The 17,338-nt window shown below is 48.1% G+C and overlaps 1 protein-coding gene across 3 annotated transcripts in view; it reads right to left on the bottom strand.

The window, feature by feature from the left end:
• The window catches only part of LPIN1 (lipin 1), a 70,698-nt gene that overhangs the window by 22,531 nt on the left and 30,829 nt on the right, over nucleotides 1-17,338 (bottom strand). For all 3 annotated transcript variants that reach the window (XM_069495151.1, XM_069495150.1, XM_069495152.1), the window contains 7 exons: nucleotides 16,384-16,477; nucleotides 15,613-15,803; nucleotides 14,079-14,172; nucleotides 12,885-12,954; nucleotides 9,407-9,499; nucleotides 6,379-6,458; nucleotides 62-188 (listed from right to left, as the gene is read on the bottom strand). In XM_069495151.1, the coding sequence (XP_069351252.1) occupies nucleotides 62-188; nucleotides 6,379-6,458; nucleotides 9,407-9,499; nucleotides 12,885-12,954; nucleotides 14,079-14,172; nucleotides 15,613-15,803; nucleotides 16,384-16,477 (749 nt within the window). The remainder of the gene's footprint in view (nucleotides 1-61; nucleotides 189-6,378; nucleotides 6,459-9,406; nucleotides 9,500-12,884; nucleotides 12,955-14,078; nucleotides 14,173-15,612; nucleotides 15,804-16,383; nucleotides 16,478-17,338) is intronic.

The following is a 17,338-nucleotide window of genomic DNA, read 5'->3' on the forward strand; positions in this document are numbered from 1 at the left end:
CCCCCGGATGCCGAGAGGACTGACGAGCACAACCACGACCACGTGAGAACGAGAGGCTCACCAGCTGCTCTGAAGTGAGCCGCAGAGTCTTTTTGTAGCTGACGTTAGACAAAAGAGGGAGGTGGCTTGCGCTGGACGGCTTGGCAGCTGCGTGCTCCTCGTCGCTGGAGGATGACTCATGCTTTATTCTGGAACACAGTGATGTCACCACCAATTAGAAAATGCATCTGCGTGGCCATTAAAAATGCATTAGCCCTGAATCAATGACTAAGTCAATCAGGTCTCTCCTGAGCACCGTCTTCTGGGTGGTCATTCACCACATGGCATTGGATTTATCAATGGACTCTCCCTACAGCCCCCTCCATACATCTCGTGCATTATTCATGCAGGGGCTGCCTCTCCTCATTCACTTGCCCAGTCACCAGCCACCATCGCTCTGTTTTAAGCCCACAGGTTCCTATTCATGACAATTAGGGTTAAACTCCCTCCTGGCCTAGGAAGACACTAACGTTCTCTTCTCTGCTTCTCTTCTCTTCCCATCTGAGACTGCAGGCCACGCTCATCAGCCAGTTCCCTGCATATTCATCTCCAGATACACAACTCCCAGCAAGGAGGGCACCTGGAGGACTTCAACAAATACCAGTGAGAACTAGGAAGACTCACCAATTCTCCACTCCACAATCCCTACTCATGTTATCACGTGAGCAACAAAAACAACTTATTTGTCTGTGCAGAATCCATAGGCCAATGCCCCTAACTCCTCTAGATTTTTCTGTTTGGTGGGGTGCTGGAGGTACAGGGTGGGAATCAGGCTCATCTTCTTTAAATAGCTCACAGAAAGCATCCCAGTAATTTAGCAGTTCCCTGGAGGAAAATCCTGCTGTGACATAATCCCCAACCTGCTAGTATTAGCTCTGCTTTCCACAATCATTACCTTTGAAAATGCCTTAATACTGCAGGATGTGCTTAATACGTGTCTCAGACTGAGCGGAAAGGCCAAGTGGCCCCGAAAGCAGGTGCGCCCCAAGCTCTCGGGCGCTTCACCTTCCTGCAAAGCCTGAGGCTCAGCACATCCCACTGGGCAAGATTAGCACATAACAGAGCTCATCTCATCTTTTTTTAAACTCTTTTTAAAAATGCTTATTGCTATGGCCTCTGGTAACCACAATTCTATTCTCTGCCTCCATCGGATCAACCTCTTTAGCTCCCACATAAGTGTGAGAACATGCGATATTTGCCTTTCTGTGCCTGGCCTGTTCCACTAAACATAACGGCCTCCAGTTCCATCCATGTTGCTGCAAATGACATAATTTCATTCTTTTTATGGCTGAATAATATTCCATTGTATATATGTACCACGTTTTCTTTATCCATTCATCCACTGATGGACACTTAGCCACAGCTTGGCTACTGTGCACGGTGCTGCAATAAACATGGGAGTGCAGGCATCCCTTTCATATACAGATTCCTTTCCTTTGGATAAATACCCAGTCGTGGGATTCCTGGACTGCATGGTAGTTCTATACGTAGCTTCTTGAGATATGACCATACTGATTTGTTCTGTGGCTGTATTATATCCACCAACAGTGTATTTCCCTCTTCTCCGCATCCTTGCCAGCATTTGTTATTTTTTTGTCTTTTTGATAGTAGCCATTCTAACTGGGGTGAGATGATAATCTCACTGTAGTTTTAATTTGTATTTCCCTGATGATTAGTGATGTTGAGCAAAAGAAACTATAGCAAACAGCAAACGAAACAATCGACAGAGTAAAGGGACAACCTGTTGAATAGGAGAAAATATCTGTAAAGTATTCATCCGACAAGGGACTCATATCCAGAATACACAAGGAACTCAAACAACTTAACAGCAGAAAAACAATCCCATTAAAAAGTGAGCAAAGGATCTGAATAGACATTTCGCAACAGAAACCACACCAATGTGCGTCTCATCTCGGTGAGCCCTCACATCCTCTCCTCCTCCAGCCTCCTGTCGTCCCCACCTCCCTCCCATAAGATCTCCTGTGCAACCTGCTGCCTTCCGACCCCACACGTGTTCATTCCAGAGTGATTCCTGCAACGCATTACTGCCCAGTACTGGGGAGGACACTGTCACATGCACCCCCACTTCTGTGTCATTTCTACTGTCTTGTGTGGAGACCTGGCCCTTCCAGTCTAGAAAGGTCAGTCCTTCCCTAAGCACCTGCTCCCCAGGCCCCAGGGGAAGGCCAGGAGAAGGGCTCCGGGCTAGTGGCCTGGGGCTCATTCAACCAACACTTATGCGCATGGTGCCAGGCGCTGATGACACAGCAAACAACCTGGTCTCTACCCTCAGGGGGCTTTGGTCTAAACCATCACAACACAGCAACCTGGGCTGGAGATACAGATTTGGGGACACTGGGACACAGCCCTGGTGAACAAGCCACAGGAAAGAGACTGTACTGAAGGAGAAGGGCAGAGCACAGGTTAGAGTTCTGGTCCACCGGTGGCAAGGCTAAGCTATGCCCAGATGGAACAAAAGCATGACATTAGGGGGTCATTGTACCTAGAGTGGAGATGGCACAGTGGGTAGAATCTGAAAAATCCAGGTTTCGAGCCCGTAGTGACTTCACGCTGTATTACCTTGGACAAATCACATCTTTGTCTTTCAGCCCTGGTTTCCTCATCGGAAAATGCAAAGGAACAAATTGCTTCCCGCCCACCAAAAACTTCAGGCTGCACGCAGGTAACCGCCTGGAAAGACCTGGACTGGGAGGCATGAATCCCAGGTAGGGCCTCAAACCAGGTAATTCCTCTGTCGGCCTCCAGCAGCTCGTCTGTAAAATGGCACATTCCAACAGAAGTCCCTTCCAGTTCCAACACCTGCAGATGCCATGAACAACACCGGTTCTTCTGAACCAACGACGCAGAGGTTTTCAGACAGAGCAGACGTGGGCCTGGAGCTGCCAGAGCCGGGGTCGCGGTGGGCAGGGGGAGATCTCCGTGTCGGGCAGGGGGAGAGTGAGGCTACGGGCCCCCCCTTGCATAGGAAAATGTTTACGTTCCAACCAAACAGTTTGGAGCGAAATGAGAACCAAATGTGAACCAGAGCTCTTGGTGACAACAGATTGATGTGAACCTCTGCCGGCAGGATAAGGACGTAAGGCAGAATAGCTGGTATTTCCATCTGCCGCTTTAAAGAAAAAAAACAAAACTAAATTCGTGCAGCATGCCATGTTTGAAGGAACGCAGAAAGGAAAACACAGATACCAAGGCTAAAATGGGAGCCGTGCAGTTGGCTGTCGGTCGTGTCACTTAGGGCCAGTAAATGGTCTTCTGCGGCAGCCACCTCCCTGACCCTGCGGCCTGCGCAGAACAAAGTGCCTCCCACTCTCGGGCCCCGCCCGCCCCCCCGACAATGGCTCATTAAATGCGCTTGCTTTACAGTGTCTGCAGGAGGCAGCAAAACAAAGGGCTCGTGTCATTTGAAAATCTGCGTTCAGATGAGTAGCTGTGAACAACACTGAAGTCAGCACTTGTCACAGTGTGCATTTTTCAAAGGGTATTTTAATTATTTGTATGGTGACAAGCTGTTTGCTCAATTATGGGACTTCGGGGACTGTGCTGTCAATCAAGTCTGTCAATTAGGAAAAACATTCTGACACCCTTTTTTCAAGTCAACTGCATGACTCTAATAAAGAGGATAAAAGTCTAAGATGCCAGCATAAATTAAAAGATTTACATTTCTCAAGAGAACTTCATATCAATTCTTTTCAAAATCTCAATTCCTTTTCACAAGGAACTGTGCCTTTTCACAATTCTTAATTTTTCAGGTTTGATAAGGAAGCATGGTACGACTACTTCAGAATGGCCAATAGTCCAGCTGTTTCTATTTAACTCGGAAAAGCATTTTTTGCCAATACTGGAGTATGATGGGATCAGACAGTAAGAAGATCCATAACGCTGCAAGTTAGCAGCAGGGGCTGATGTTCCAACTCAGGAAGAGCTTACAGACTTCCTCCTCCTCTCTCCCTGGGGCCTCCCTGCTGCAGCTCGGAGGGGTAAGAATAACGTCACGGGACACCAGTGACGGCATCACGCCTCTACATGTGACCCTCTCCCAGTGTCTGTCATCCTCTGTCCCTTGTGAACCTGGCTCTCTGGCCCCCGGGCCCACCTCCCCCTGGGTCTAAGACTGGCAATGCGGCAGGATGGACTTGGCAGACACCCAGCAGTCAGCCCATGAAGTATATTTTAAAATATTTAAAACTGTATGGCCCAGGACTAAACGTGTCCTCCAGGTGGCTACAGGCCACCCTCCTGACTGTTCCCCTACAGTCGCCTGCAGGCACTGACCTCCAGCGTGGCCGTGTTGGTCTTCGCACTCTGAATCACCTTGCTCATGAAGCTGCCCTGAGGATTAAATGAGATGGAGTCTGTGGTGTTGGTGTTATTCTAATCCCCATTTCACAGATGGAGACACAGACAGCTGGAATAATTTGCCAAAGATCACACAGAGGGCTGTCTGACAGAGTCCCTGCTCTTAAATCCTGCACTGTGCTACCTCCTATGTTTAGAAATTATTGCTAAGACAGAGAAGGTTCTTAAAATGCATTCAGGAAATCAGGGCATTTCTAGTGCTGCTTAAATTGGTTGAAATTGCTTAGGGCATAGGGTTTTGCGTCTTCGCTCTTGTGCCCTGCCTTGGGGTCGAGCATCCCCTGCACGGGCTCCAGGAGCGGCCCCTCCTGGCCTGGCTGGGCATTCACCTCGTGCTGCGACTTTGCTCAGATGTGTCAGGTAGTTTTCCGGAGGTCGAATGATCACTAAGTGGCAAAGCAGGGAATCCGAACCAGATCTGCCCGCCTCCACAGTCTCATGATCCCGATACAGCTTGCTGCCTCCCGCTAATGGGACTAAAGCGCCACGCATTCAGAAACTACCGGCTTCTGTGCTGGCTGCTTTCTGTATCCCTTCAAAGGACAGCACGTTCCCAGCCCGTGCTCCACTCGGAACACACCTGCTTCCTCCCCTCCAAGCTCACTCGCAGCCAAACTCAAAATTCCCCACTGGGAAAGGACCCAAGTAATGGTGCCTGAGCGACTGTCCCCGGAGAAGGAAGCAGAGACGGGGTGAGGAACGGGACGGGAACACCAAACCTGCAGCATGCGGTACCTTCCCGCCCTTGCGCGGCTGTGAGCACAGGAGAGCGCACGGCAGCACCGGGGAAGCCAGTGGCACTGCCTGCAGTGTCACCGAGGACAACAGCAAGGTTTCACTTCCAGAACCTCCCGGCCAAAAATGACCCAGTCCACTTAGAGTCACTTTCAAAAATGATCACAGCAGGCCCTGCACACTCGTCCCCACCCCATCCTCGCCACAGAGCACAACAGAGAAATCAGACTGTTGCCTGCTTGCCACCTCCTGAGTGTCTATTTCCAACAAAGAATTCTAGAAACAAAATAACTTAGGACACAGAGCCATGGCCAGGAGGCAGAGGACCGGAAGTCCACGCCTGCCCCTCCTGTAAGTCAACAACACGCGAGGAAAATCTCAGCAGTTTGGCAATAGTTCAGCAACATTTATGAGACGCCTACTCTGTGCTGGGCACTGGCTCGGCCTCCAAGGTACAAAAATGACCGAGATATGGGTCTGGCCCTCAATGAATCTGCTGACACTTTCTGTCCGCTAAGAAATGCAATCCTGGGTTTCTTAAGCACAGGAATACTGTAAGAGTGAGGTTACATGTGAAAGATGTTATCAGCACACAGGCCGTTCAGTGCCGACATGCGGTACGATAATTAGTGGGGAAGGGTACTGTCCTCGGAGCAGGACAGGATTGCAATCCTGGGTACTGTCCTCGGAGCAGAGTCACCACTAAGCTCGTACAAAGAGATTAACCTGAAGACAAAACACCACCAATACCGACCAGTATTATCAAATCCAACCTCTCCTGTGCCAAGTTCCATGAATCCATATCAGTATTTAGAAAAGTACCAACGTAAGCCCCACCAAATATTTAAACTGTAGAGAAAGGCAAGTTTCTTAAGAAGGAAAACTTATTTTCACGTTGTTATTAATGCTGTTGTTTATTACTAGGATCTTCATCATCATCATCCTCATCATGCTCATCTGTGCGTGGAGGGCTGGCATATGCCAGGCCCTGGAGAACTGCTCTAGTTACAGCACCTATTTAAGGCTCACGTTTACCTTGTACGTTAGCTATTGAAGGGAGTGACTCACTCCATTTGGCTAATGGGAAAACCAAGCTACACAAACTGCTCCAGGCCACTGAGTGAGTCCCAGGGCCAGAGCTGAAACCCTGCCAGCATCCAACCGGCAGGTGCCATCGCCCTGGACATGGAGGGGGGCTGCAGCATCCCAGGAAGACTTGCGCCATACCTGGTGGCCATGCTCAGTGGGGACGGCTGTTCTCCAGTGCTGAGGCCCTTGCCCGCCAAGCACTGCTCCGGCTTGCTTTCCTGGAGAGGAGAAAAGAAGAGGGTCATGGACGCACCACAGAGAAGGAGCTTACACCACAGCTCACGTGCTCCAATGAGCTCCCCTAAGGCCCAGGGCAGGCACCCTAAAAGTGGACCCTTCCCCAGTGACACGCACCCAGAAAGGGCCCTGGGAGGCCCTGGGTGGCCCTGGGGGGTGTCTGTTTCGTCAGGTCCCGGTTATTCCTTCACTTAGAAGTATACAATTAAGCCAAGAAATGTATTTGACACAAATGAATCTGTTATCCACAAGTGTTTGTGGCACCAAACCAAACTTCATCACCACTGTAGCTTATGCAAATGCTTTACCAAGGGCTGCAAAATATTTTCTGAGGGCTTTCAAAATATTTTCTAGTAATTGCTGATAGAAATGCTTGAAAATATTTTCACACCATATTTTGCTTGGGGAAAATGTGGACATAGTTTTCTCTTTCTCAATACCGCATATTCATAATAGAAGATGCATCTTTGATATTGAAGAGAACCTTGCATTTCTAAGAGAACACCTGGGCCCGGTCCTGCTTCCCTGGCTTACGAACTTCCGCGAGAGTCATTTACACGTTCGGAGTTTCACTTCCTCATCTGTGAAACAGGGGGGTGTTCGCCACCTCCTCACACTGCTGTGGGGATTAAAGGTGATACTGTGTCTGGAACACAGAGCCTGGCACACGGCGGGCGGAGCGGGGAGGAGACGGGCACTGACCCCACAGGCTCCGGGAAGACACAAGAGGACAAACGCCAAAGGCACAGGGTAAACAACAAAATCTCGGATCTGTGGTCATCTGATCACTTCCCTAATAAAGAAAATGAGCAACATACACGACATAACAGGGTGACTGTCTTAACATACGAGTAGTACAAACTGGTTTCAAACGGTGTTTTCATAAGCAAATAAATATTTGATATAACACACCCAGTTATTTTTAATCTATTTATTGAGTCACATGACTTCGCCACCACTGCTAGCAAATTTTAATTTGGCTAGTTCAAAAATATGCATCTATCTGAAATAAATACATTTCAGGTTTTCTGAGAAATATTTAACTTCATAAATGCTCCTTACTTTATATTGGCATTCCCTTTAATTCAAACTGATGAGAATTTGGATACTCTACAAGGAAGTCTTTGAAGTATATTTCTACCTTAAATTCTACAACATTCTGCTCTTTATTAAGAAAACTACAAAGGTCCTTTATGCTTTAAGCCCCCTTAAGTAGAGCATATATGTTTGCTTTAACTTATTTATACCCCTTAAAGATCAATAAAACAGATCAATAAAACTCAGATATGCTAACAGAAAATGTCAAAGAACAATTATACCTTGATTAAAATCTTCCAGCAAACTCTTCCCCTTAACTGGGGTTTCTTTTACTATGAAAATAAACAACTTGACTTTTTTCCTTGTGGTTTCTTCATACTATATTACAGAAGTAATCACTATTCCCTCAATAAATATTTGCCAAACGGCTACTCTGGGTCCAATATGGGCACCAGGAACATCAAAAGAATCAAAGCCACATATATGGCCTCTGCCTTCATAGAGTTTAGGGTCTGGAGGGGAAGAGAGCTGTTAATCAAATAGTCACACTAATAAGTATATAATCATAAACTCTGATGAAATTTATGAAGGAAAAGTTCACAGGCAGAGAATAGCAGACCAGGCTAATCTGTGGTGAAAGGACTGAGCTGTTAGTTAACCAAGTGAAGGCAGGAAGAGGAGGCCTAAGAACACCAGGCAAAGAAATAACATGTGCAAAGGTCCTGGGGTAGAATGTACTTTCAGTCAGCCAAGCAAAAGCACAGAGGGAAGGCGGAGGGTGGCAAAGACGAGGCTAAAGAGGCAGGCAGCGCCGAGAGCACACGAGTGCTGTAGACCGTGGTAAGGACACTCGCTGGGCTTCACTGTAAAAGCTGGTACCCTAAAGAGACCATCCAACGACAGTGCAGCGAATGCAGAAGAGAAGGCAAGGATGGGTATAAACAGACCACGTGGAAGCAACTCTGGGAGGGATGACTATAGCTTGGAGTTGTGGAGTGGAGCTGGAGAAATGGATAAATGTGAGAAATATTAAGGTGGGAAACAGACAGGACTCGGAGTGAGCAGTGAGGAAGAAGGAAGTACGTGCACTATGGATGGACAGTGGAGCCACTTTCTGACTGTGGTTTCAGTGATGGAAGAGCTCTCGAGAACACCATGAGTCCAGTTTAGAAACGAGGAGTCTGAAACGCTTGAAGCAGCCTCAGGGAGACGTCTACTTGGTTGGCTATTTGGTAAATGGTGGAGCAGAAAGAAATGTCTGGAAATGAAAACGGACTCATCCACATGGGCCCAAGGGAAGACCAAGGAGTAAAAGCAGAAGAGAAGCCGACCCTTGAGGACGCCCTGACGGGGGCTCAGCCAGGGGGCAGCTAGCGGGGAGCGGGGAGGAGGAGAGCCGGGCAAACGCAGTGGCCCAAAGCCAAGCGAAGACAGGTGGAGAGAGGTCAGCGAAGATCTGAAAAACACCCCAGGCACTTGCAGAGCTGGAAGCCACAGCCACAACTGACTCTGCGTTTCAATGAAATGACTAGTGAGAATTGGTCTGCGCCCTAAGTACACCTCGTTAGAACTGTCCTCACAAGCAGAAGGAAGATATTTCATGTTTAAATGACCAGGTTGAATCCCTTCTTTTTGCAGATGAAGAGGGCTGCTATGGAGGGGGGTGACTTGACTAACAGGGAGCAGAGCCCAGAGGTGCACCCCACTCTACACACGCCTCTCCTTTCCTCTCTGCCCGCCCCGCATCCCGTGGAGGAGCACCCCGCTTTGTGGCAGAGCTGGTTCATGGAAAGTCACGCTTATTTCTCAGATACACGTACACGAAAATTAACTTCACTACACGATACCAAACCCACTGAGCTGAGTGCAGGCTTCTGTTTTCTGTGCTTACCTCTTTGATCGTGGTGTTTCTTCCCCTCCATGAAAACCACCATCTTCCTCCCTTTTTGGGCATCTTATCCCTCATGATAGATTCCACAGTGGCCTGTTTTAAATGGATGGTAACATAAATAATGGAACCAAAAAAAGATCAACTTAGCACATTCAAACCAAAAGAAACATACATGCAAATTAAAGTAAGATTAAAAAAAAAAAATCAGAGAAAACAGAACATACTGTTTGTGGATTAAAAATTTTAGAGAAGCAAAACCTAATGGCGTCCAAAATTACATTAAGATAACTTAAGCATGAAGACTTGAGAAGGTGTTAAAGGAAAAAACAAACAACAAATAAAATACAACACAACAATAACAACAACAAAAAAAGAAAGCATTAAAAATCATTAGTGATTAGTAAGACCAGAAGTTTCCAAATTAAAGTGGCTAACTGGTTAAGATACTGTTACCCTCAATATGATGATTATAAAATAAAATATGAAATGATTAATATAAAGCATAGGATAAAACAGTTTTCAACAAAAGGTAAAATACACAGAATTTTTTAGGATAAAACAGTTTTCAACAAAAGGTAAAATACACAGAATTTTTTAGTAAGTGTAAATTCCAAATTTTGACATCAATAGATGCATTTCACTTAAAATCTCAAGTATTAAAAATAAAATTCATACTTTTATCCTAAGTGAATGAAAGTTGATGAGGGAGATTAAATATGAATTAATTTACTAAGTACTTCCAAAGAACAAAGTATCTATCTCGAAGCTAATTCTAGGACCACAGTGAATGTTACCTAACATCCCTTCGTCAGTTTAGACAACTTTCAAGTGGTGACCCACCTCAGCTACTAATGAAAGAAAGAGTTAAGTCCTTTAACTCAACAGGGTACAGGTAAGTGGACAGATAAATAATTCACTATTTAGCTTAAAAGACCCCTATCTGACACAAAAGAACCTGAGTACAAATGCAAACCACTGATGCCCTGTCCGTGAATAGGACATTTCACAAAGATGTCAACTGCCCTATTCCCCTAAATCCACTCATAAATGCAACAAAACCCTGATTTAAAAGAGAGAGAGAGAGAGAGAGAGAGACGGAAGAAGAAAGAAAAAAACAAAGAGGATTATTTTCAGACCTGGATAAACTCTTTCTAAAGTTCATTTGGATAACAAACAAACAAAAATAGCCAAGACAATTCTCAGGCAGAACAGTAATAAGTCCACACAAGCTCTGCCAGATATTAAAATAGATTTAAAAGCTACGGTAACCATAAGAATACAGTCCTGGTACATGAGTAAACGTATTGCAGGAACAGAGGACAAAAGTTCAGAAATAAATCTAAATTCGCAGAGAAATTTCCCAGAGGGTAAAGTTGTAACTGCCCACCAGTGGGAAAAGTGTTCTTTAATAAATGGTGTTGGGATAATTAAGCAGCGAAGCCGGATCCTGTTGGTTGCCCACCTGCCCCCCTGGTCTTTCTCGCCGACAGATCCCAAACTGAGTTCGAGAATCAGGCGGCAGTGTGTTCGGCGAAGGCAGGTGCAACTCCAGAGGGTGAACCTCGATTGGTCTAAGCCATTCATAGTCATCCCGCTGTTCTGCCGACAGTGAGTTTAGAGGTGATCGCGTGTCCCCACCCTTCCTGTGTTGGATGTGGTCGTATGAGGAAATGATGGGCAGGCATCTTGTAGCCATAAAGAAAAACCCACGAAATTCACCGAGAAGCTAACCCAAATTAACGACCAACCTCTACAATCATTATCAGGTGAGATCATAAACCCCTTATTATTTAAGCCACTTTTAGTCATCCTGTTTCCTAAAACCAAAAACATCCTAATGAACTCAATAACTAACTAGCTGGGAAAAACTGCTCTGGCTCCTGATACCTCCCTTATTACTCTCAAAATAAAATCTAGACAGACCAAAGGTTTAAAATGAAAGAAAGCATGAGAAGAAAATGCAGGACATATTTTCACGAATTTTGAAAACAGAGAAGCAGGGCCACCCTAAGTGTGACACAAAACCCAAGTCATAAAAGACAAGACTGACAAATTCTACATATAAAAACTATTTTTTATTAGAGAAATGCTGTAAGTAGAGTCAAAAATGACTAAACCTGTAAAAAGATTTGGCATGCATATCACAAGAACTAATTTCTCCTAAGTTTCAAAGCCACGTATATTTCTTTTTCTGTGAATAAAACCTTTAACTATATTTCCATCGCATCGGTCTTTTTTTTTTTTTTTTTCCTACTGACTTGTAAACATTGAAAAACGTAACATAAAAATTTGTCCTGGGCCATGGATGCCAGGGCAGGGACAGAATAAAAACCACTCTGGAGAACATGCCCTCAGCCCAGTCCAGGGGCAGGTGGAGACTCAACAAAGTCAGATTGACCTTCAAGAATCTCAGGCATTAGCTCAGGTGCGGTGGCTCCCGATGGTAATCCTAGCACTCTGGGAAGTCAAGGCGGGAGGATCACTTGAGCTCAGGAGGTCGAGACCAGCCTGAGCAAGAGCGAGACCCCATCTCTGCTAAAAATAGAAAAATCAGCTGCGCACGGTGGTGCGTGCCTGTAATCCCAGCCACTCGGGAAGCTGAGGCAGGAGGATCACTTGGGCCTAGGAGTTAGAGGTTGCAGTGAGCTATGATGATGCCACTGCACTCTAGCCAGGGTGACAGAGACTCTCTCTCCAATAAAAAAGAATCCCAGACATTAGAACTGTCTGATGGACTACAACATCCTAAGCAGTACAAAGCACTTGCTAAGTGTACAAAGAATATAAAAAAGTCTAAGACAGAATCTCTGCAGCAAAAAGAATGTATAATCTGGTAGGAAGATACAACATTAAAACAATAAACAATTCCTGGCCGACCGTCCAGTGAACTGTTCGGGAGGAGATGACACACTGGGCTGGCAGGTTGCGCACCTGCCCTCCTAACTCTTCCTTGCAGCCACTCACCTACTCTCCCCTGCAGACGACACACTGACCATTCCCCGTTGGGGCTCCTGCCTCAGAGGATCAGGCACGGGGCTGGCTTCTTGGCTGAGCAATGCCCGTGGCTAGCGCTGGCATCTGATGTGTGTCGGACCTCCCTGCACCCAGCCCCAGCGCCTGCTCCAACGCTTCAACGGCAATGCTCTCCACCCTTCATCCTCACTGGGCTCCGACACCCCGACACCCATCTGCTCTGCCCCCACCTGTGTCCCTAGCACGCCAAGGGCTGGCAAACGGATTCTTGGTCTGTGATGCCATAATTGGGGGATTTTGCCTTGATACAGAGGAGGGGGAAGGATATTCAAGGTGCGAGAGAAAAAGATCTCAAACTCCTAACACATCTGTCTGCTCATGAACTTCCAAAGAGTATGACGTAATTGACTTTGTGGTTTTTAAAATAAAAGTTAAATGCCAACCACCCAGCTTAAGCTACCCATCATGCCTAGTGTCCCCTTTTCTTCCTCATGTTAAAGCTCACCTTTGGCAGAGGTTTCTGGAAGGCCTGCATTGCCAGGAGCAGAGGTGCTGCCGTTGTCCAGTTATAATATCTAACATGAAACAACGAAACAGATGTCAAAAGACCAAATCTCAGACTAAAAACTTTTCTAATATCATGCAAAACAGTCATGGAAAGCTCTGGAACCCCAGCAAGGCCCTTAGAGAGCTCAATACTGTTGCTACATCCCCCACGCACCTCCGTCTAAGCCCAGTGGCCACAGTGAGGGGCCCGGCAGCAGTCGTGCCAGGAGGACGGACAGCTGGACATGCCGGGACACTCTGGCCACTAGCTTTGCTGCAGCCCAGACTCCACTGTGTGGTCGCTGCACCAAACCACAACGGGCCTGTGGCACGTCCTGCCACATCTCAAGGACAAGACAACCCAAGTTCACATCTAAAGCATCCACAGCTTCCACTCAGGAAGGAAAGTTTGTTAACAGTCTGCAAAGACACCCCACATATCTCTTGACCTCAGACAATAAAGTTTTTAAAAGGGGTGGAGGCCGGGCGCGGTGGCTCACGCCTGTAATCCTAGCACTCTGGGAGGCCGAGGCGGGTGGATTGCTCAAGGTCAGGAGTTCGAGACCAGCCTGAGCGAGACCCCGTCTCTACTAAAAATAGAAAGACATTATATGGACAACTAAAAATCTATATAGAAAAAATTAGCCGGGCATAGTGGCGCATGCCTGTAGTCCCAGCTACTCGGGAGGCTGAGGCAGTAGGATCGCTTAAGCCGAGGAGTCTGAGGTTGCTGTGAGCTAAGCTGACGCCACGGCACTCACTCTAGCCTGGGCAACAAAGTGAGACTCTGTCTCAACAAAAAAAAAAAAAAAAAGGGGGTGGAGATGTAGGTTACGCTGTTACGTCCATGTGCTGTGCAGGGCCTAAGTCTCACAGACCAAGCCCTGCAACCTCAGAGTGCTTGGTCTCAATTATCAAATCTAGTGCAGATGAATATTAAAACCCCACAAGACTGACAGTTACCCAGCCTATCAGCTGTGCTGCCCATTCTACTGGCATAGAATTCTGCCAGCAGCGAAGACAAAATCATGAAGTTTAGCAAAGATTTTATTTTATGCATTTCTAAGGCCTAATGTCTAGGTCTCTGCATTTAAAAAAATGAAACTGAAACCGTACCATGCTACTGCCAAATTGACTTTCAAGACGTACTTACTTATTCCCAATCTTCACCACGAGATTGGGGTCGTCGATAATAGCAGGGTTGTCAACAAACTGTTGATAGGACACAGCCTGTTCCAAAAATGCATCTGTGACAGCAATTGTAGCGGATAAGGAAAAAGAAAAAGAAAATTCAGTTCACAATTAGGCCTAGTTTTCTTTTTTCCCCTTTTTTTCATTTATTTTATTTTTTTTATTTCAATAGAGTGGTTTTGGTTACACGGGTGTATTGTATAGGCCTATCTTTCATTCGGTCATTCACAAGTGTGTTCTGGGAGTTTACGCATTCCAGCTGTGTGGACAATCCTGCGAAACGTACGAATGCATTTGTACAGGGAGCCTCATTTTGCTTGGGGGGCAGCGTGTGCGCAGAGATGAAGGGAGGCTGCGGGTGGGACCGAGCCCCGGGGAGGAGTGCACCCTCAGTGGGGGCGGACACTGCGGCAGGACGTGGAACACGCAGCGCACACGCCCATCTGTGGAGGCCGAGCAAGGGCTGTGCGGGGCTCAGAAGCCAGGCTACTCAGGTTAAGTCACAGCGATCAAGGTGACCTTGGGCAAGTGATTTATCTCCCCAAGCCTCAGCCCCTCCTCTGTAGCTCAGGGACAATAACCGCATCCACCTCCCAGGGTGGCCGTGAGGATGACAAGGCTGTGAGATGAAATGAACGGAGTCAGCTGGACCCAGTGAGCACCCTGTTCCCACCCACGATGGAGTGAGGGTCCGGCTGGTGCAGGTGCCAGAATACAGAGGCCCCCGTCTTGTGTGAGAAGAACTTCACAAAGCCCTGAAGGGACTTCAGGACGGAGACAGGAGTCCAGGCTGGCGACCCTGGGTGGGGAGGGAACATGGAGGAGACCAAGAGGCAGAGGAGAGAAGCACGCGGCCTCGGCCCCACTCCCTGCCAGACACACAGGCCGTGGGGGGACGGAGAAGAGAAAGTGGTGGGAGATGGTGGGGAGGGCGGGGCCGGGCAACTAGGTCCATTCTGGAGTTCAGCAGCTGATAACGTCTGACTGCATCAGCTGGGGGTCCTGGGCACACCTCACCACGGAACTGTCCTGACACACTGGAAAAGCTCTGAATTGATCACCTACACCCACCCGACAGCAGCCTTCAAATCCAGGGGGGGAGCCTTCCCGGACTTCCTCAGACAAACTCAGCCCTCGCCCCCTCCTCCCAGACCCAGGGCGTTCCCCCCACACCTCCACGCACTCTGCTTTAACAAGACTGACATTCCCGCTAGACCACAGGCTCCTGGAGGTCATCTCCGCAGTGCCGGCCTAGGGCACGGGAGACACACAGAGTGCTCTGCAAACACGCCTGACGAATGGCCACGTGCAACCCACAGAACCCTGAGCTCAGCCAAGTGCAAGCCAGAAGCATCTGGGCCGTGAGCACAATGAGTCGTGTGTGCTACCAGGATCCACACCCAGGGAAAAGCCACCAGTGACGGGACCTCATCTCAGAGCCTGGGCCCTGCAACTTCCGATGGGCGGCCACCAGAGGGCGCGCGCAGCCGCGGTACCTTTCGTGATCTCCCGGTTGTCGCTGAGGCCCCCGCACAGCGAGATGGCGATGGACGGCAGGTCCCTCAGGCCGTCCGACGTGCTCTCCACGCCGCTGTCAATGCCCGAGCTGCCCACGGACTGCGGGGACTGGTTGGCAGACCGGGCCCCATTGTCGCTGGCGTGTTTTGTGAGCCCAGGAGGGTCTCCGCTGCCAAGAGGGAAAGAGAAGATGTTCCTACATCCATACCAGACTGTTGCTACGCCGCAGAGCAGCACAGGATTTCATCGCAGCAGAGATTTGTCATGAAAGTACCGTGACAAAGACAGAGAAGTGCAATGAACTACCTTAGGAGTTGTCTCGCCTCCCAGCCCCCGGGGTGAAATAAACTGGAGAGGAAGCAACTGTCCCCCAGGCCTGGCCCCCTGCCACTGCCCCCCACGGCGCTGGCCCCGGTCACATCGCAGGGGAACCCAGGGTGGGTCCCCAAGGACCACAGGAACTCTCTCCTGGGGTGGGGGGAGGGCTGCGCAGCTGCCACTCATTTGGGCTGTGGGCCACTGAGGCTCGCGCCTGCGTCCCTGCCTGAAAGGGGGAGCACGGGCCACGTGCCCGCGCACGTGTCTACAGAGAGAGCCCGGAGGGCTTGGCTGCTTTTCACAGTAGAAGGTGAGGTCATCTGCCTTCTTCTCACATACTTCCTAGTCAAAACACAGGTGAAAACTGGGCTCACACAGATTAATACGTGCAGATTATAGAAAATGATATCAGGAATTAAAAGAAAGTTTACTTTTTGGGAAAATACAGGGCTGCCACTTCAGGATCCATATCCGTGAGGTCATCCAAGTAGACACCGTCAGCACCAAGATGCCTGCTTCGTTTATCTAAAATCGTAAATGGCTCGAGTCAGAAAACCACTCTTCCACAAACAACCTCACGGGCTTGTATCTACAGAAACAGCATTTAAGCACAGTGTGCACACTGGCTCCCAAGCACCAGTGAGCAGCGGTCGGTGCGGCATTGCCGTGGGGTCAGACCGCCCAGGTCTGCGGACGGGCTGTGCCACTCGCCACCGTGTGGCCCGGATCAAGTGCTGTAGCTTTGCTGAGCCTCAGTTCCTTGTCTGTGAAGTGACTAAAGTGTCCCAAGCACTCACAATATTGATACTATTACCATTATTATTAATATTATTATTATTAAATGATGAAAGCTTTCATTAAGCACTTCCCCATCGATACTCCAAGGCACGACACCCACAATTGTGCACTGTCAGATACTGACACCACGATTTCAAACTTCCTTTTTCCGTCGGGCAGGGAATGATGTAATTGGTTTACACAGCGCTAGAAAACTGCACAAAGCTGCCCAGCTGAGAGGTTAGGACTGACACCATCACTACTGACAGGCACCCAGGTGTGTGTTCAGCTAGCACTCACGGAGCACCTGTGTGCCAACCACTACTTTAAGCACTGAGGATAAAAAGGTAAAACAGACAAAAAACATTCTTCATCTCAGAGAGCATATATTCTAGCAGGGGGAGTTGGGGGAAAAAAAAAAAACTAATGATCATTTGAAATAGTGATACATGGTATTTAAATGGGGTAATGGGCCAGAGAGAACTTGGGGCAAGGGGAGAGGCAGCCAAGATTAGCCTAATAATCAACTTTATAGAAGTCACACTCGTGGGGTGGGGGTGCTACAGTATCTGCTGGATCTGGCATCCCCGATCTGTCAGATGAGGAGGT

This window comes from Eulemur rufifrons, chromosome 19, assembly GCF_041146395.1.
Source record: "Eulemur rufifrons isolate Redbay chromosome 19, OSU_ERuf_1, whole genome shotgun sequence".
NCBI classification, from domain to species: Eukaryota; Metazoa; Chordata; class Mammalia; order Primates; family Lemuridae; genus Eulemur; species Eulemur rufifrons.